The sequence below is a fragment of the Cricetulus griseus genome, chromosome 8 (genome assembly GCF_003668045.3).
Source record: "Cricetulus griseus strain 17A/GY chromosome 8, alternate assembly CriGri-PICRH-1.0, whole genome shotgun sequence".
Lineage (NCBI taxonomy): Eukaryota > Metazoa > Chordata > Mammalia > Rodentia > Cricetidae > Cricetulus > Cricetulus griseus.
The window spans coordinates 30,536,713-30,557,888 of NC_048601.1; the positions used below are offsets into that span (position 1 = coordinate 30,536,713).

The window sequence follows — 21,176 nt, forward strand, 5'->3', positions numbered from 1 at the left end:
TGTATGCATACATTCATGTGTGCAGGGGTGTTTGTGAGTGGATACATGTGTGTACACGTGCATGTGTGTGTAAGTGCACCCCAATGCTAGGCATAGAAAGCCAACAGCTCCATACCTGGGACAGAAATTTGAAGGACAGCAAAGTGTTAGATGTGGCCCCCTTGTTGTGGCAGGAGAAAGAAGGAAAACATGGTGGTTACCCAGGGGACTATGCTCTGGCCACTGTGTTCTGTTTCAGAATATTAGGGTAGGCCTCCTTGATGTCCCTTTCTCCTTCATCAATATAGCAACAGGGGTGTTTGGGGTTCTGAAATGCTTGGGTCACAGCCTAGGACTGTGGTGTGCATCCTGTCCCCAGGTGGAGATGTATTGCAGTCTGTTTGCAGCAAATTCCACAGGGTCTGCTCTTGAAGCCCTCTTGGGTCTGGCAAGCAGATGGGAGGGAGTGATGGTTGCCAAGAAGAGGAGGGTTGGATGGGGAGGGAGAGAAGACTATGGAAAGTGGATAGATGATGGAAGGAGAGAGAGGGCAGGAAAGGAGGGTGGCAGAGGATGGGGCAAGGAGGGGGATGGGAGCTAGGGATACAGGGATAACAGCAGTAGGGGGAGAATTGGGGGTACCTGCATACCCCATGAGCCACAGGCCTTGCCAAGCAGGAGAGGGGACCAGTAATTTCTCCACCTCCGAATCCTGTCACCCAGATAGTACCTTACAATGCAGACCTGGCCCCAGCCAAGACCTGTGCTGACACCAAATCTCTAAGGGAAGAGCCAGAGACCGCTTTAAAAAGCATGCCCCAGAGTTTGCCAAGGACTAGCATACCTACCAAAGATCTAAGGTTCAGGGCAACCCCAGACCAGCTCCACCAGCCTGTGTCATTGCCTGCAAAGTGGGCACGAATGTGTCTGAAAACGTGACTCTGGGGAGATTTCTCAGTTAGCAAAGTGTGGAGCACCATGAGTCCCGAGCTGGATCTGCAGAATCCATGGGAAGGAAGAGTGGTTGTGTATGCCTGGGGTCCAACAATGGGAGGTGGAAACGGGTGGGTCTGGGTCCTGGTGAGAGACCCATCTCAAAGACTGGGTGGAGAGCAACGGAGGAAAAGGTTGATTTGTAACTTCCACACACATACATGCATTCATGTACTCACCTGCCCCCCACCCAACACACGAACATGTACGTTCACATGTGCGCACGCAAAAGTGACCTCGGGGTTTGCAAGTGGCCATGTACTTGAGGTCTGTGCCATTGTTTATCAGAGGGAAGGCGAGACATTTAAGGTCCTGCCCAATGAGCTGGGTGGCCTCAAGCACAGTCAGATGTGTGCATGGGTGAGGGTGGCCACACATGGTGTGTGTGTGAGGGTGGGGGGCAGGGACGATGGATAGAAGATCATTTTCCCTTGGCCAGTAGCTCCTGGGTCTTAAAAACCCAATATGCAAATCTCTTACTCTGTTCTCCATGCTCTTGCTCTGGAATCCAGAGGTTTGGCAGAGAGGGAGAGTAGCTCTGGAGAGAAGCAACCCAACATAGTATCTTAGTGGGTAGATGTGTGTGAGGTGCCTTGCACTGTGTGCTATGTCTCTTCCTTCCTTTTTCAGGTGGTTCTTAGCAGTGGGCCATGGTGGCAGAGTGGGAGTGAACACATCCCACTGAGATTGGGGAGGGGGCTTGGCACGAGCGCTCGCTCGCTTGCTCGGCTTGCAGTAATCAAGGCTCAATCAGCCCTCATCAATGTGTTCTTGAAATAGACCCAACTGGATGGGGGAAGCGAGCAGCGTCTTGGTTTGTATAGCAGCAATCAGAGGGAGGCAATTTTAGATCCTCTGGAACAGCAGCTTTGCCCACATAGGCAGGGACTCAGCCGAGCCACAGTGCCTCTCTGGAGCCTGCTGAAATCTTGGAGATAAAAATGCCCTATTGGGGCTGCAGCTGCCCTGGCCAGGAATGGATATGGGAACATGGGTCTAGCTGCACCAGGGCAGAGTCCATGTTCTTTTTCTCCACCTTAGTGGAGGTCCTACTGTGTGCTGGGAGCACAGACAGCTGCTTCTTGTGAAGTGGGTTCCCTTTTGCAGAGGAGCTGATGGAGGTGGGTGTCTGGTCCAAGGTCACTTAGCTAGGGCAGGATCCTGTCTGTCTGACACCTGTACTGGGGACCCTCAGTTTGTAGGAGACATTGACCTTAGTTAGCAAAAACCACCATGCTAAAGGGACACCCAGGCCTTGCAAAACTCTAAGGCCTGAGAACAAAGGTTTCCAGATGGCAGATGCAGCAAAGCAAGGCCCCAAGAGGAGGGGATTTGTTCAAGAGTTTGATTCCAGCCATTGCATGTGAAGTCACCGGGCACTGATCTTCTAAGGTCTAGTTTGTGTCATCAAGAAGATGTGCTCCCTATGGTCTGTGGGGCTCATCTGTCCCTAGCCCAACTGATCATCATAGACACCTCACTTCCAGACACCAAGAGATCTTAATCCACTTTCTAACAACATCCAGAATCTGTGTTCCCTTCATGGCTCCTACAGCTGATTCCATCTTTTTATTTTCTCTCTTCTGGTTCTGGCAGCCACCTCACCTGAGCCCCCACAGCAGCTAGAAGGTCATAGTCAAACATAAACCACAACCTATGAGATGGTTCAGCAGGTAAAGGCATTTGCCACCAAGTCTGAAGGCCTGAGTTTGATCCTCATGACCAGGAAGGGGAGCGCCAACTCCTGCAAGTTGCCCTCTGACCTACAAACACACACTGGGGTGCAGTGTCCCCCCCATCAATACACATATAAAAACAAAGCGAAGAAAACTAAATAAATGAATACACACACATATACATACCACAGACAGAAATCAGAACTTGTACTTTTTTTTTGGCTCAACCTTCCCATGGTTCCTTGCTCCCTCATATCACATTGACGCTAGTCTACTAGGCCCTCTCTTTCTCTCTCTCAGCTTCCCACTCACTACTCTCCCCTGAGCACTTTGCTTTGGTTGCTCTGGCCTCCTTGCAATCCTGGGAATACTACACACAAGCTCCTACCACAGGGTGGTTGCCCATGTCCTCTCTTCCAGTAATGCTCTTTCCTACACGGCCATGGTGCACTCTCTCACCCTCTCAGGAAGACCTCCCTGGATGGCCTATTTAGATCCCTCCCCATTCACGCAAGCGCTTAACCCCTTCCATGCTCCCTGGTCTTCCAAAGTCTCTTCCCCTGCTTGATTCTCATGCTGATCACTGGCTTCTGCTCCTCTCTTTACCTGTCACTTGTGTGATGCTCACGGTGTTGTCTCTGTCTACCAGGGCGAAGCTGTTTGACACAGTGGGCACAAAACTGACATTTGTTGGATGCAGGTAGCAGCTGGAGGGTGGACCTGAGATGGAGAGGAACAGACTGGGTGCGGTCAGAGGCTGTAAGGGTTGAATTCGCCTGAGAAATGAATTAGGAAAAACACATAAGAAAACACAAACTGTAGGGCAGTTGGTGGTGCAAGCCCAGACTTCAGTTTACCCATCTAGTCAATGGGCCAGTGACCTCATGCCATCAGTGGGTGTTGGGGGGGATGTTAGCTTCTTTTGCAGACTAAACAGGAGGGTCATCACCAGGATTGGGCTCACCATTGATGAGGGCATCTTCTCTCTCTCCTCCATTAGCTGTGAGAAGTCACAATCTGTAAATAGCTACAATGTCCATAAACGCTACCATAGGAGGAGGGGTCCTGCCTGTGGCACAAAGTACAGGTCCTGCTCAGCTGCTGGTTCCCCAGCATCCCAGGACAGAACTGAACTCCTGGGCTGATGGGTTTGGTGAGGGCAGGCAGCCAGCTCCCTGGCTCCCCACTCTGCTTCCTCTCACCATCTCTTCAAGCCACATCTGTCATTTTTCTTTTCCCCAGAACGTGCAGTTTGTAACCAACTTCTCAGTGGCCAAGGGAGGATTTTTAAAAATAGCATCATTGATTTCGTGTTTTGGAATAAAAAAGCAATAGATGAGTTTTGTTTAGAAAAAATATATAATTAGATGGTACAGAAAAGAAAGCAAAAAAGAGAAACTGGCCTAAATCTTCTTCCCAGAAACTTTCATCATCCTTATTTGGTTTTGAGTCCCACCCCCATCCCAGTCCTGTCCTCTAGGGTTGTTCTGCTGACTTCCTTGTCCAGATAGGATAGGGTCTGACTTCAGGGCAGATAGAGCAGGGTCAGCCAACAGAAGTGATGACTGGGCCCCTAGTCATCACTGCCCAAAGCTTTGTCAGAAGATTTTCAATAATCACCCTTCCTGTTATAAAAGAAATGCCAGATAGCCAAGGTTCGTTCACATCAGCTTTGTTCAGAGGGGCAACATGACTTTGTCCAAAGCATAGCAAATTTGGGAATGAGGAAACCAGGTCTGTGATGGCAACTAGGTCCTTCTGAAGACAGTTGAAAAGCAGGACTCGAGGTGGCTCAGACACCTGCACTCAGCCCTCTTGTGTAGTTGTGGAAACTGAACCAGACAAGTCACTTGTCCAAGGTGACTGCTGTCAGGGAGGGGATAGAGCAAAAGGAGGATGTATTATACATTTTTTTTCTCGAAGGGCAGCCTTTCTGTTCCTGCAATCAGGTACCTATATAAGACCTTGGGACATGTCCCACAGTCCACAGTTTCCAGTGCAGGTCCCAGCTCTGGCTCCCACTTCCATGGCCTGATGTTAACAGTGGCGCCCCTGGTGGCTGGTTTGCTGTCACCTGCCCGAGAAGGGATGGGAGTGCAATAAGGGGAGGGGCCTCCCCATTCTTCCCCTTCCTTAATCCCACATCCTGCAGTGTGCTCTTTGGGGGTCATCCCATGTCCCCCAAAGTGGGTGGCTACACTATCTAGTAATGCCCTGAACCCTGATTTTTCTGCTGGCCTCCAGCCACTCCTAGTCATAGAGTTCCTGGCCCCTCTCACAGGCTGCTATCACTTGTCCCGCCCACTCCCAATGCTCCCTCACTCGTTCATGACTCAACGATTCAACCATCCACTGGGAAACCTGATATCTCTTTTCAGGCCGGGAGCAGGCATGTCCTAGTGGCATCTCTTACTTTCAATGCCTCTTGGTAACCTCCACTGTCCCCATTCCTCCCAGGAAGTTCTGGTGGCCTTCATCATTTGGGGGAATGTGAGCCTTTGAGAGACACACCATGTTACCAGTGGGTTTCAAGGCCTTCTCTACCTAACCTCTGCCGTCTATATGCTCTTGGTGACCTAGCGCGCTCTTGGGTGGTGCTGGTAGCTGTGGCAGCCTTCGGGAGCTCCCAAAGGTCAAATTCGTATATGAACTTGACTGGGCTAAGAAAATGCCAGGTAGCTGGTGAAACATCGCTTGCCTGTGGGTGTCTGAGAGAATGGCAGCCCTCATCCATGTGAGTGGCACCAGGCCCTCTGGAGAGAAGAGCCAAGTGGAGGAGGCATGGACTTGCTCACTCTCTGCTAGGACTGAGGATTTCTTTCTTTCTTTCCCGCTGGGATGGGGCTATACCAGCAGCTTCTCTGGGTGTCCAGCTCACAGGCAGCAAGTGCTCAGTTGCACCTCCAGGGTTTCCTACAGAACAGCCCTTTCTCAATGGGGAAGCAGAAAGGGTCTCCTCTCACTGCTGAGTGATGAGTGGCAGAACTGCTCACCTGCCTACTAACAGCCACACACCACCCTGGGGGCTGTGAGAAGGTCTAAGTGGGACCCCTGGGGAAGTGTGGGCCACATGTCCCCCCTGGGTCTCGTTGCTACACCATCACAGACAGCCCAGGTGAGTGTTGCCCTGGAAAGTGGGCAGACTCAGTGCAAAGCACAGTCCTGCTGCAGAGGCCAGGGAGGCAGCTCCTCCAGACAATCCCCATCCAGAGGCTGTGGGCACCACTCCTTTTGACTAAGAGCAGAAATATTTGAATAAGGGGGCTGCTCTTATATCGTACTCCAAGGTCCTGGAATGGAAACCGGTAGGTGTTCAGAGACTGCCTACTGGGTGCATGGAAGGATCTGATAAGACTGGGCTTCAGCAGATCTCTTGCTCTGATTCTTGGATCCCTCCACCACCACAGGAAACTTGTTGGGATTGACAGGGACTTTGACTTCATTTTTCAGACTTCTCCTCCCAGCTTCTGGTTATTGGGCTTGTATCACAGAGCTAGGCTGCAGAGCCACATGTGACCAGCAGGGGTCACTAGCACAAACAGCTGCCTGCTGGTGCACCTGGCAAATTCTTAAATCCTGTAGGTTCAAAGGTCTGAAGCTGAAGTTTCTTGGGCAGGAAGGACACATATATTATTATGACAGCCTCTGCTGACTTGCTGCTGACACCCAATTAAGCGAGTATTCAGGCTGTCAGCCGGCAGAAGAGCCCTCAGCTCAGGGACTCACCTGACTCAGCAAGAAGAGGGGCAAGGGACAGATTCTGCGGTTTCTAAGCGCAGATAGCTTGACTTCTCTGTGCTTTGGTTTTCCTTATCTGTAAACCGGGCAGTGATTGTGAGAATTAGAGAGAGAGAGAGATCTGATGGACATTCAGTTCACAGGAAGTGTCTGTAAAGCAGGTACCATGTCCTGTATATAGTATGGCAAAGGTATCGAAGGACGTGAGGCCTGAAACAACACTGCTCCCCATGTTGTGTGGTCTATAATGCTAAGTGGAGATCATAGCCTTTAATTATAGATAGTTATGAAGGCCTACCCTGTAGATACCCAAAGGCAGGAGAAAATTACACTAAAGACCTCCTGCTCCAAACAGCCATGTGCCAGTTGATCCAAATCTTTTAATTTTTAAAAAGGAGCAGACAGACAATCTTGTGCTCTTTGGGTTGCCAATAAAAAGTTTGTTATGCAAAACAGTCCAACCCTTTTCATTTTTAATAATACTGTAAATATCTCAGAAAGGATATATTGTATCATTTCTAATGAATATCAAAAAAGTTGTCACAATGACATGTCCCCTTGCTCCCTCTTTTCCCCCCTCCTCCCTACAGTTACCCAAATACTAGTATGAAATTACAAAACAAAACAAAAAAACAACCCCCAAACCACAAGCCTCCCTCTACCCTGCCCCATGAGTAGTGTTAAGAGTGTCAAGTGTTAAGGGCCACATGTACAACACGTGTGTCTGGATGACAGGCATTAGGGATCTGTCCATCTGTCTGTCCACGAGGGAGTTGGTGAGGAGCAATAGCAGCAATGGGCAGCCTCCCTCCTCAGGGGTGGTGGGGGACAGTAGTTGAGGACCAACCCCACAGGTCATCTTCAGTATGATGCTGGCCTTCCCAGAAGAAATTCCTGGCCTGTTTGTGAGCAACTGGGGGAGGTGCCTTGGACAAGTGTCCAATTAGCTGGGGGGTTCTGGGCACTGGCTCAGCCATCTCAGGCTTTAGGAAGAGGTGGGGTGGGGGTGCTGGGCAGAACAGCTAAGAGTCCAGAAGCTTTGTGGAAATAGAGCATTCAGGTCTTTGACAGGACACCAGGGCCTTAGTGTGAAGAAATCTCACCTTTCTACCAGACAAATCCAGGAAATTACAGGAAGAGGGAAAGGACACCCCTCCCCCCATATCCCATCTCCCAATAGCTGGGCAGACAAAGCAGCTGGAAAACCCAGCAGATGAGGAAGAGAGAGGTCAGTCCAAGAGGTCTGAGCCAGGCAGGAGGACACAGCACCAGTCTCCCCCTGGGGACCACATCTGCTCGCCATTTCCAAAGAAGAGCCTAAGGGATGGATGCCCAGTTCCTCCCACTGGTAAGTGAAGTCTCCTCACACCGGGGCAGGTGGAATGGCTCCAGAATAAGATGTCTGCCCACAGGATCTGCAGGGAGTGTCAGGAAGGTAGAGAAGAGGGCAGGGGACAACAAGAGGGAGAGAAGGGGTTGTATAAGGAAGGAGCTGTGGGTGGAATCCAGCCCTAGGCCTCACTGTAGCTCCCCTGCAGGGATAGCCATAGATCCTAAGCCACAGATCCTGGCCAGGCAGCTGCAAGAAGAGGTGGTTGCCTTCTGACCATCCCTACCTAAGATAGATAGCCAAGAAGGCTGGCTGGATGGTGGAACCCCCTGCCACAGGGGCTGGGGATGGCTGGTCTCCAGGGATCAGGGCTAAGATAAAACTTCATTTGTTAGGGAAACAGGGTTCCCCAACATAGTTTGTGATAGATTTACTTAAGATAAGTAGGGGGAAGGTCTGAGTGGGGGGTAGAGGGGTCATAGCAAAGAGGGCCAAAGAAGAGGCCTGCAAGTCTCTGCAGGTCAAGGGCAAAGCAGCCCTTTGAGGCAGCGAGGCAGGGAATCTTTCCCTGCTCGCTATCCCCTCCCTCAATCTGGGAGATGGAATAACTGAGGCACAGGGAGAGAAGGGAGTGGTCATAGTCACTGGATGAGACAGTCCTCAACTCCTGATTATTCAGGAGCCCTGAGGATGGTGGGATGTTTTCTTCAACGTCTTGCAACTTTGACATGTGGAAGGTCCTGTCGTTGGAAAGGGGAAAGACCAAAAGAAAATAACAAAACAAAACAAACTGTCCCTAGGGTACAGAGGAGGATGGCCAAAGACTCGTAGAGACAAAGTCAGGAATGACTAAACACCAGAGGTGGATAGGAACCGCTCCCTGATTCTACCTGCCCACAGCATAAAGGTTGACAATATAATACAAGGACTCTAGAAAACATGGGTTGAGCCACCCTGGGCCAGGATCTGCTAGTCACTGTACAGAATTATCTTGGTAAAGTGGATACACCCATGATCACAGGAGTGAGGCAGGGGTACAGGGCACACAGTGGCCGGCTGGGAGTTAACTTGTTAATAGTCCTGTGCAGACAAGCAAGCCCCTAACATTAGATGAAGTACAAGGTTCAGGATTCATTTACAAGCAGGGAAGGAATGGGAGAGAAGGATCCAAGTGGCTGGTGGGGACTCAGAAGTGTGTCTCCTTCTCTGTGATGGCAGAGATGGTCCCGTCGCCCTTGACCTTGGCCTCACAGTCATTAACGGTCACCGTCCGTGGGCTGGCTCCAAGCTTGCCCCGCATTTTCAGATCAGCGCTGGGAACTGTCAACTTCTTTAATTTCTAGATGGTTGGAGAGGAGAAGCCTGTGTGAGCAATGCTGCTGGGGCCCGGGGTCTGTCCACTTCTGCCTCCCCAGATGTACAGATGTTCCTTGGTGCTACGGAGTATCAGACTGAGGGCCAGGCCCTGGCTCTGCCTTGCTCCTCAGTTTTGGGTGAGCCATTACCTCTTTGAGTTCCCACCACCAGAAATGGGGATGGCTGAGGTCCCACTCCAGGCAGTAGGTGAGAAGCAAGGAGATGGAGACACAGCCCCTGAAGCATGGCTGTAGAAGGTGACCAAGACTACAGAGTCAGACTCAGGGCCTCCCACCCCAGCCCTGCCTTGGCAGCAGGGGAACTCCACTTTGAAGAGGCCTGATGGTTGTGCCAGCCAGTCTCCTGACCTCTGGCTGCATCCCTCTATCTGTGGGCCAGGATGGCAGGCGCTGTCCAGAGGGTGAGAGACTTCCAGGGCTTCTGATGTGAATGTTGGTCAATCAGAGCCCTACCCTACCCTGGCTTGCCACCACACCAACTGCAGTGCAGGGGAAGCTCCATGTACTGAGCTCTTCAAGCTATGCTTAGAGATAGATGCCATCCCTGCTTCAGCCTCTATGTGTAGCCTCAACCTCTCAGAATGCATCTCGACCACGGGCCACACATCAGCACCATTTGCACTGCCCTTGGACCAGGATTCAGGAAGCCCTCCTGCACATGGGCCCTTACCTGGAAAAAAGCTGCAAGGACTTTGGGGTGGCTTAGTACTTGAGGACAAGGTTGGGCCTCCTCTTTCAGGTGGAAGTCACACTGTCTAGGTAGGATTAACACTTAGACTCCTGGGAGCTGATTAACCAAGCCTCCTGTGTGCCCAGCTCCAGATGGGAATGGACAGGCGAAGGTCGAAAGTCTCAGGGACTCAAGGTCTCAAGGCCTGAGGCTGGACCGAGTCAGAGGCTCATTCTGTAACAAGCCCTGCTATCTGGGTTGGCAGGGTATGAGCTAGGGTGATGGGAAGAAGCCAGGAAAGGACTCGTAACAACCAGGAGGCTGCTGGAGGGCTGGCCCGGGTCCTGAGGCTGAGGCTTTGAAGCCCCGTGTTGGTTCCCTCTGGACAGTCTGGTCTCAATATCAATTAACCAACTGCCCTTGACCAACACCTCCTGTAAGCAACAAAAGGGACCTTCCCCATCCATCCATCTCTGCTGCAGCCCAGGCCCCCCTCAGGCAGGGAGCTGGAGGACACATTTTGGATGGCACTTATGTCTCCCTGTGACCTGTCAGAGCTGGCGTTTGGCCAAACCTCAGTTCAGATCCTGACTTAAATGCTTTCCCTGTGGGAATCCCCACACCTCTTGGACCCTCTATCAATTAAGGGGTGCTGTCAGCCTGTCTGGCAGATGAGGAGGTTGAGGTAGAAATCACAGAATCTGACTTTAACCCAGACATCTCAGAGGTGCTTCTGGTACATTTTAAGGGTGAACACCTACCAAAGAGGAGCCTGCCACAATCCTCCTTCCATCCAGACCCACCCCCCACCTCTGCTTCCTCTACCAACTGCTCACCTCGGGCAGGGTGCCCTCTGTCTTCCACACCTTGATGAAGATCCAGAGTGGGATGCATAGCATGGAGGACAGAGCCATCAGCCAGCCAATGCCGTAGCCCCAAGCTGGGTATGTGTACACATTGTTGTACTTGAGGGGCTTGTACTTGACCAGAAAGAAGATGAAGATGCCCTGTGGAGAGGCAGATGGAGGTTCTTGGTGGTGCTCCTCAGCCCTGCCCTACTTCAAGGGCCCAGACACCTGGACTGTCCAGTGAGCCTGAGGTAGAACCATGAGGGTAAGCTGGTCCGACTGTTAGAACACAGGGCCTGGGACCTTGGGGCCTCTCCAGGGCTGTGTTATGTGTCCCCTCTCCCAGGTTCATCTTTCTTAATTTCTTCTCACTCAGAGTCTATCTTAGGGCTATCTTGAATCTGCTATTCTGACCCCGTCAGTTGGGAAGGTAAGCTCAGATGCTCCCCAGAACCAAAGACAGGACAAAGAGTAATGAGGCTGTTTTTCTATGTTAAGACTCCTCTTACCAGGGCTGGTCTGTAGCCTGGTTCCATGGACAGAGCCTAAACTTTGACATTCTCCTCACCTCTGTCTGTCACCTTCTCAGTAACAAATATCCTCACTCATGTTTGCAAACCTCTGGCCTCCCAGGGAGGTGGACCAATGTCAGGCTGCTGTACCTAGAACATAAGGCCCCAACAGGAGACAAATGTGTTCAGGGTCATTCCACACAGAGGTGGGAACTTGAGTGAGGCCTGCCTTGGCAAGCCCAGAGTCTGCCCTGAGACATCAGCTCCTCACAGTGGCAGGTGGCAGGGCCCTGGGCTATGTGACCCTCCCTCCTCAGGTCCAGCCCCAGCTGAGCTGGATGGAGCTGGATGAAGAGTGGCCGATGAGCAAGCGAGGGGGCTGGAGGTGACTTCCTGCAGGCCTTACCGCGCAGATCCCAGGGGTCACAACTTTCCAGCACCACTTGATAAGTGACAGTGGCCGATAGCCAATCATGTCCTCAATGTTGTCATAGAACCGGTTGCTTCCTATCCGGAGGAAAGCAGACAGACAGACAGACATGTCTTACAGCAGAGGTGAGGTGGGCCTACCTTCCCTAGCACAGGATTGTTGAGTACCTGCAACGTCCCTTGGGCGGCATTATTAGGTGTGAAGTGAAAAGTCCTACTGTGCGCTAGGAAGTTGGGCCCTACAGAGGTCCTTAGGTCAATGGCGGTGTGTCTTTCTGTTCCTGGCTAGAGATGTGTAGTCTTTCTCCAAAACATACTCCCTCCGTGAGAGGCCTTCACCAAGACCGGAAGCAGTGAAACCACCCGATCTTGGACTTGAACTTCAGAACCATGAGTTCTGCTGGCCCTCTCTACTTCTTAAGTAGCCCATGTCAGGACTTTCTTTACAGTGGTGCAAAACTAATGAACACAACGGTCAGGGTGAGGTGACGACAGAGGTGATTCACAGGGCATTGGGCTCTTGAGGAGAGGGCCTTCTGGGCTGCTTGTATGACTAGTGGTTATTATTCCCAAGTTACATTTTGTTTGTCCTGGAGACAGCAGCTCTCATCCTGATTTATGTGAGGACCAGAAGGTGAAATGAGTGAGGGCGTGGCCCATGCTATCAGCTCTGCCTGAAGTCTCTCTCAAAGGGGGAAACTGAACCTAGGGTAGGATTGGCCAGAGATCAAGGTGTTTGGGTCCTGAACACCCTGTGCCAGCATAAATACAGGAAGGGTCTTATGACAGTAGACAGGGACCTGAGTCCCCAGGGAAAGTACCTAGACAGTTACAGCTTACCAGGTCCCTGGGGCCCAGCTTCCACTTACCATATACCCAGCCGATGCAGACGCACTCAAAGATGGCTACAAAGAGCAAGCACATGCCACTGGCGGCATAGGAGTCAAAAAGCTGGAAGATGTACATCCCACCCTGTGGGTCAGAGGACAGACACACAGACAGACACATGGGAGAACAGAGTCAGTAGCCACCCTCCATGGGTCCTCTCTCTGCTTTGGCAGTTGCCAGCCAGTAATGAACTCATCTCTAGTCTGAGTGCTACACTCTCTGCAGCTGGGTGTCACAAGGCCCTGTCCTGCAGAGACGTCAGGGTTGTAGGTGGCCTGTGGCATCAAAGAGGCTGCACTGAAACCAGAATGGAGGGCAGGAGGCTTCAACACCTCTCCCCAGATGGTCAGCTCCAGAAGCTTCCAGTCCAGCCTTACTGCTGCTAGTCTTCCTCTCTGCCATCTTTTCAGAGGCTTAAAATTGCCCTTTCTCCCTCCAGCCTGTCCCACCACCTATTCTCAGCAAAGTGGCCTCACTTTGCATTTGGTTAAGTTCTTTCAAAGCTCAGCCAAAATGTCACTTCCTCTGAGAAGCCCTCCCTCCTCTGTCGCTCTCTTTCTTCAGGCTTCTAGACTTCATTGTCTGAACTCACAATTTAATCCTAAAAGTAGCCTGTCAGCAGCGCTGAGCTCTGCCCAGGAAGCTCCTACCTTTGTCCTTACTGTGCTTCCAGTCTTCACCACAGGGCCCAGTGCATAGTAGGTCCCCAAAAAGATGTAAGTAGAATCACCTGGAGCATGGGCTCTGTGGTGTACTACTAGCTGGCTTGCCCAGAGCTCAGAAATGGACACACAGTAGGTGTATAGCTCATCTTTGGAATGACATGACATGTGTTTGGGCTCACATGATTGTCCCTTGATGGCTGGCCTTAAATGTCAACTTGACCAGAATCAGTATCAACTTGCCTCTGGGGGGCATGTCTGTAGGGACTGACCATAGTAAAAAACAAACAAACAAACAAAAACAAAAACAAAAATAAAAACAAAAAAACCTGGCCTCAAATTGGGCACTGTCTTCCATCAGAAAGCCCAGATAGAAAGAGATTTGAGGAAAAACACGTCTTCACCTATTGCTGAGTAAGTGTTTCTATCGTGGCCCCCACCACCATCTGTGGACCCCAGCTTCTCCAGCTTTCCAACACAGACACGATGCTAATGACTTTCAAGTGATCTTCCTGGGCTTCCAGTCTCAATTTACAACCACTGGGGTATCCAGCCTCATGGGCCAAGTAGCTACCAGGTTCTTCTCTCCAGGGAGAAGTTCCAACCATGTAAGCCATCCCAGTGAAACCCCTTTTATACTCTGTTTCCCTAGAGGACCCTAACAGACCTCCTGGCATTCTCCCTCAATCAGGACCAAATAGCTCTTCACATACTGTTTATATGCTGTTAGGCAGTATGAATAATCCAGAGACGATGAGCATACGTGGCAGGAAGTATGCTGCTCCAATGAAAATAGGAGGGACCCAGGAAGCCGCAGATTTGTTGCTCACGGGGTTCTGGTGTGAAGGGATGACCATCAGAGCGAAGTCTGAAAATGCATTTCAGTGGAAGCCCCGCCTCTTATGTCTGCCTAGGGGTCTCACTTGGAACAAGAGTGCCCCAGTCACATCCCTATTCTATCATGTATATTCCATAGATTGAGACCCTGCTTTCTCTCATTAGTCTCCTTCAAAGATTGAGGAGGGCCACACATAACACCAGTGTGAAGAGCAGGTTGAGTGTGTAGGGCATGTGGAGACTGCAGCTAACTGCAGAGCCCACACACCATCTGGGCACACTGTTCTGGCCGATGGTTGTTAGGGGGCATGGGTGTGAGGCCTGGTGTGCAGATTTTCTGAAATGGGCCAGAAGTAAATTTTTACAGGAAAAAAAATTCTCTTTTTAACATTATTGGTGATATCTTCCTGTTTTGAAAAACACAGCGGGGGTAGAGCTGATGCATACCCTTCATGCCATTCAGTGCCAATGGACACTGTCTGAAACATCTCAGATTAGAGACTACGTGTTATGAACTGCAGTGTTTTTGCTGTACATATAAAGGCATCTGCTCTTCCAGAAACATAATGGTTTAATTATGGAAAGCAAAGACTCTTTGTATTTTCTCAGTCATTCCTCAGTGTGTATCAAGTTAGTACAAATTTGTATTGAATTGTTAGAATGTCTGATATTTCTTTTTACATTCAGTGTATGCATATGTGACTGCATATGTGTGCAAGTCAGAATACAACCTAGGGGAGTCAGTTCTCTCCTTCTACCATGTGGGTTCTGGGACCAAGCTCAGGATGTCAAGTTTGGTGGCACCTTTACCCACTGAGCCATCTTGACAGCCTTAGAATGTCTGGTTTTAAAAACTGCTGTTCGAATTGCACAAAAGATCATTCGACAAACTTGTCTTGGGATTAGGACCAGAGACCCAATTTCTGAAATGACCATGAACATGCTTCTGAAGTTGTGAACAATATATTTATGCAACCAATGTTCTCAGTATTGATGATCATAAAACCAAAACATTGATCAGCTCTGAAAACCATTAGAGACATTCTGCGTCCTGCAGTATCAAATATTCAGCCAAGATTTGATTCTTTATGTAAGCTCACCTACTTCATTAGTATGTAACTTTGCTTTTGTTTTAATAAATGACAAAATAAGAATTGTTTTTCAAAGAGACTCCCTTATCATTTATTATCAGTAAAAGTCTGGTTTGTATACTTTATTATTATTATTATTATTATTATTATTATTATTATTTATATGAATATTCTTGCCTGCATGTATGTCTGTGCATAACATATGTATAAAATGCCTGTGGAGGCCAGAAGAGGGCATTGGATCACCTGGGACTGAACCTACAGTTGGTTGTGAGCTGCTACATGGGTCCTGGGAATCAAACCCAGATCCTCTGCAAGAGCAGCCAGTGTTCTTATCCACTGGGCTATGTCTCCAGATCCTGTATGTCTACTTTATATGCCTATGTACCCAGAGTCACATACCTATTTCTTGGGTGAAAAGGGGCTGTGTGTAACAAAGCTGAAGAATTCCTGCTCTGATGTCCTTGGCCACTACTTGGTGACGTATTCCTCAGAACACAGCTCCATTAAGGGATCAATAGCTAGACTGGCTCTAACTTTTCCACATCTCAATGTACTTCTTGGTTCCCCCCTTCTCCAACAATGTGATAACAGGCATAACTATTGCTATTCAATGTCCCTACAGGGAAACTGAGGCACCAGGAAGCAAGGCCACTTGTACCAGGATGTCATGGAGCTGAGTATAGGGGCGGAGAAGCCACCAGTCATACTGCTGTGGTGGAAGATAAGAAGTGGGTAGCCTGGATTTTCCGTAGACCAGAGCTTTAACCAAGTGTAAATGAGAGAGACGCTCTGGCAGGCAATTACCAGGACGACCGAGGCTGGCATGGTTCGCTGGGCCCACTGTGAACTTCTTCGGCACAATGGCTTGAAGATACCCCTCTGTGGGGATGGAGGGCTGGCACATGAAGCCCAAATGCCTGCTGATTAATAGTCTCGGTTGGCTGGAGCGCTGGCTCCCTGATGGCCCCCTGGGAGTCACCATGCCCCCTTGAAGAGAGCTCTGTGCACTGGGGGCAACCCAGGGCAGGCTGTGCATGGAGTCAGCAACACCCTCCCATTAGTTTCTTCAAGGCATCAGGTTAAGCCCCACCCCAATTTGTATGCAACAAATGACTCCATTCGGTGTAATTAACCAGGGTTTAATGAGGCCCTACTCACTGTAGCCCTACTTGGAGAAGCACAAGACAGAAGCACTGCAGGGAGAGCAGGAACTGGACCCTCACCCCATTCATTTGCTCAGACAGTGACTGTCACTCTCATTAATGTGACCATGAGTAAGAACAGCAGTAACTCGGTCACTCACACTGAACACGAAACCTGAGCTGCCTCCAGGGTCCCCGGCTGAGCAGGGTAGGTTCCTCTTCTCCCCCAGGAGAGACAACAGGATGGGTGAAAGGCCGATGGGAGATCTTTATAACAGCCAGAGGGACAGTGAGTGAGCTGGGAACACATAGGCCCAGGATGGGGAGATGACAGGAAGCCTAATGGTAAGGGAAGCCCTGAGACTGTAGCCTGGGAGGAAGGATGGAAGAAGCCTCTGGAGATGGCTGGCCTCTGTTTCACCCCATCTGCATAATGGATTCCAGTTCCCCACTCCTCCCTGTTTCTCACACAACCTCTAGGTCTCTCAGCAACAGATCTCCCCATCCCCCCTTCCCTGCATTAATTATCTTTGTGCATTATGAGGAGAAAGACACCTAATCTCACCTTCCAAATACACCTGACAGGATGGGAACAAAATGGCTGTGGGGTGGAGGGAGCACATGGTTTAGAAGACCTCCTCAATTCGGGGTCAGGGAGAAGCCCACCTCACCTGCAGGGACAGGGGGGAGGCTGAGGCTGGAACACAACAAATGTCACCCCAGGCACCTATTCTGAGAGGCGTTCCAGAAAAGCCAGTATTCAACTTGAGGCCATGACAAGGAGCCAGTTCTGGGCCCGAGAGCTGGCATTGTTCTCTTCACTAGCGGGTCACCCAATGGGGGACTAGGGAACCACTGTCTGGCCTGACAAGTCCCCATGTGAGTTGTCCTGTCTAGCAATAGCCACCTTTAGGACTGCCTCAGGGGGGACCTTGTACTCAGAGCTCACTGAGAGTCTGTGTTCATTCTCAGTGTCCATGAGGAAGAGCATGTACCCGAGTAGCAGAGAAGGCTCTGGAGCTGCCCACAGCACAGGGTCTGAGGCCGTGGAGCTGTAATGTGATGGAACACAGCTGACATCACTTACCTCTGTCAACATCACCAGGCCTAGGAAATAGGAGATGATGGACAGGGCTAGGATGAGCAGTTCTCGACGGTAGCCCCTCCGGAAGACTTTGGGGTACATGTCTACCACGGCAGTCACAAGGCTCTCGACACACACGAACTAGAGGGAGAAACACAAGTGAAGCCCAGGACAAGGCCAGCCGTGGCACCCTAGGCTCATATACCAGGGGCTTCCTTCTCACTGGGCTGCCCTCCACCTTCACACTCCATCCCACAAAGATAAAGGCAGGCCCAGCACCAACATAGCTCCAACATATCCATTGAATGGACCAGGACAAAGATGCTGAGAAAAGGGAAGCTACTCCCCAGGGTCACATGGCATGCAGTCCTGACTGTGATGGCTCTTTCTCCCCCATTGCTGTCACTTCCTGTTCTGGGGTTCATGAGTTACAGGAGACCCAGCCTTTGTGCTTGAGGCAAAGCAGGAGTCTCAGAACTGTCCTGGGAGCTTGAAAATCTTCTGCCAGCATGCTCTGGATGTTGCCGTTGAAGTCTAGGACTGTGGCAGTCCCCTGCCCCACGACAGGTGGAAATCCACACTCAGCTGTGTCACCCAGGTGCTTGGTAGCAGAGCCCAGCTGTGAAGCACCTGCTTCTGAGGTGGTCTCCTACCCTTGTGCTGCAATGGAGTATACGTTTGCTAGTCACGGTGTTAGGAGACCCTGCGCCCATAACTGTCTGCTTTACATCTATCTTCCCAGACAAGGTGTGGCTATTATACAAAAAGAGTTGGGGCCCACAGAGGGGTGAGGACTCACTCAAAGTCACACAGCTGGGACCTATTCAGAGCTGATGCTCAACCCTGGTCCTCTGCACTGACTCCACAACAAGGGCTGGTACTGCCAGCCTTTCCCCAGGGTCCTATGGGAGGGAGATGGGATTCAAAGAAGGCTGCTTACCCAGGAAGCTAATGAGGTGGACACATACAGGTAAGAGGCAAGCAGACCTGGATTTATGCCCCACCAAGTCACTCAGCACCTCTAAGCAGTGGCTTCTACTTTCAAACCCAGACAGTGAACTGGGGTCCGCCTTCATGTGACTATCAGAGGGTGGACTGAACATGGCCCAGGCACATGGCAGAAGAGCCAGTGAACCCCACTCAGTGGGCATGAGCAGAGTCCTTGCCTCAGCCCCACATCCGCTGTCAGGCAGGACCCTCTGTCACACACCAGCTGCAGAGCCCTGATTTCTGAAAGGCTTTGCCGACAACAATGGAAGGGAAAGCTATCAGCAGAAACACCCGGCGTGTCTGCAGCACAGCTTAGTGGTTTCTGGGAAAGGATTCTGGCTTCAGAGAGAAATCGAATGTGGCTGGATTGACAGACACACAGGCCAGGCCTTGTGTGCTCAGTGACTCTTGCAAGGTCTTGAGTGGGAGCAGGGCTCATTGGCTAACTTGGGCACCATCCTTTCGCCTAAGGCTGGAGGATCATGGCTGCTTCCCTTGTCAAACAGCAGTTCTTTTCTGCACAGCACAGGCTTGTCAGGACATCTTACTGACAGACACCAACATGGTTGAAAGCAGTTCTGTGGGCTCTAGGTAGCTGTGCTCAGCAGCAGGCAGGGGCTGTATTTTAGGCCTGTGGGGCAAAGAGAGGCCATAGGCCTCAAGCTGGGAGGCCAAGCTGGGAGGATGAGCATGGGCGGGGAGGGAGGACAAGCTGGTGTTGAGGGATGAGGGGAGAGGAGCACGCAGATCACCCCCAGAGCAAATGTACCTGGGAGGGAGGGAGGGATGGACAGAGGTCCATGGGGACTAGTGGGCATACAGCTGCTGGGTGAAGGTGCTGAGGCACCAAGAGGATGCCAAGAACAGGTTATGGAGACCTCATCACAGGGCCAGAGGAAGGAAACTGGCTCCTCTATATCCCAAGTTCTCCATGGCTTGGAAGGAATGGGGACATGGGGACCCTTGGTTATAATTAGCCACAGTCCACTCTGTTTAGGACTCATTTCTGCTTTTGCAGGAACCTCTGGCTGGGAGTCATTTATCAGAATGGAAGGACTTAGGACATGGTTAAAAAAATTGAATTGGGGGCCAGGTGTGGTGGTGTATGTCTTTAGTCTCAGCACTCTGGAGGTGGAGAAAAACAGATCTACATGAGTCTGAGACCAGCCTGGGCTAGCTACACAGAGAAACTCTGTCTTGAAAAACAAACAAAAAAAAAACCTACCAAAAAATTGAATTGGGATCTGGGACCTGAGTCCCATTCCCAGGACCCACATGGCTGACACAGAGAAGTAATCTCCACAAGTTGTCCTCTGACCTCTGCATGTGTACAGTAGCAGGTGTACACACACACACACACACACACACACACACACACACACACACACACACACAAATAAATGCAACAAATTAAAACAAAACAAAGCTAAAAACATAAAACAAAACCCAAAACACTGAAATTGGGAAATTGGGGTGAAGTAGACAAGGGGTGGACGGACACCAAACAGACAAGTCTATGACTGGAGGGTACCAAGAAGTAGCGGGCTGCTTGGCAGCCTGATGTCCGAGGCTAGAAGAGGGTTCTGGGGTCTAGAAGCTGTAGCACCTGGCCTGTCTAGTTCCTGTTCTTCCTTTCCCCTCCCCTGCCCCTTACCTGACCTGGTTCTCCCCTCCCCTATCCATTATCTAGGTGTCCCCCCTCCCCCACCCCTTTCCCTCTTTCTGCCCCTCACCTGGCTGTCCAGGCCCAGGAAGATGAGCATCATGAAGAACAAGGTAGCCCACAACGGGGAGAGGGGCATCATAGTGACAGCCTTGGGGTAGGCGATGAAAGCCAGTCCAGGACCTGGAGGGAAGGGAGAGTGGTCACTCTTCCAGTGTTTGCACCTGCAGGGATGCAGCAGTGTCCAGTTGCCAGCCCCTGGACCCAGGCCCACGCAGATCTCCTGTCCCTGCTGTGCTGACAGTGCCACGTAAATATGGACCTGCAGAAAAGTCTGTCACTGTTCAGAGGGCCTGGGAAGGTCAAGGTTCAACCGGGAGTGTCTGACCCACAGATCTTCCTCTGTATCCATCGGCTACCTGCTTTCACGTTGTTCAAATATTCTCACCAGGACTGCCCAGCACCTGAGTCTAAGCAAGAGAGGAAAAGTCTACCTAAAAGTGGCTCTTTGAATAGTGAGATGCTGCAAAGCAAGGCGTGCACAGTAGAAAGAGTTGTTATAGAACAACCCAAATACCATAAGAGGCCAGTGGATGCTGAAAACATGTCCACACCCCAACCACCATCAAGATACACAGTCTTCCTGTTGCCTCTAGCAGCTCACCACCTCCACATCCACCTTCATCAGCATCCTGGACAACCACTGGTAGGGTTTTGCTTTATTTATTTGCAAGATTATTTTTAAGGGTTTGTGTGTGTGTGTGTGTGTGTGTGTGTGTGTGTGTGTGTGTGTGTGTAGTACCCATGGAGGCCAGCAGGGGGTGATAGATACCCTAGTACTTGAGTCACAGACAATTTTGTTACCTGAAGAATAGTTCATGACCCTAACCTCTGAGCTACCTCTCCAGCTATTTTTTTTTTAATTTTAGGTTAATTTGCTTGTACTGTTTAAGATGGAATTGCTGGGGTGACAACCCCACATCCTCACCTATGAAATGCTGATTTCAAATGCTCAATATGCCATTCTGTCATTTTTTATTCGAGGCTCCATATTTTTGCCAACACTTGGCACTGCTATTCTTTCAGGTTCACTCCTTACAGTGACTATGCATTGTTCAATCACTTTGCTTCTAATCTGTGCTTCCAGGTGTCTTTGGTGCTTACTATTCACACAAATTCCCACCTTTATTGGTCCATTTCCTTTTTATTGAGTTGGAGCAGGGTTGTTGTTGTTAGAAGGAGGAGAGTAGATATTGTGGATATTT

The 21,176-nt window shown here is 50.5% G+C and overlaps 1 protein-coding gene across 1 annotated transcript in view; it reads right to left on the bottom strand.

The window, feature by feature from the left end:
* Positions 1 to 8,902: 8,902 nt before the first annotated feature.
* Positions 8,903 to 21,176, bottom strand: part of Slc6a11 (solute carrier family 6 member 11) — a 114,681-nt gene continuing 102,407 nt past the window's right edge. The window contains exons 9-14 of the mRNA XM_027429130.2: positions 19,982 to 20,094; positions 17,262 to 17,399; positions 12,421 to 12,523; positions 11,529 to 11,629; positions 10,599 to 10,769; positions 8,903 to 9,055 (exon numbers count right to left, since the gene is read on the bottom strand). Coding sequence (XP_027284931.1) covers positions 8,903 to 9,055; positions 10,599 to 10,769; positions 11,529 to 11,629; positions 12,421 to 12,523; positions 17,262 to 17,399; positions 19,982 to 20,094 — 779 coding nt within the window. The remainder of the gene's footprint in view (positions 9,056 to 10,598; positions 10,770 to 11,528; positions 11,630 to 12,420; positions 12,524 to 17,261; positions 17,400 to 19,981; positions 20,095 to 21,176) is intronic.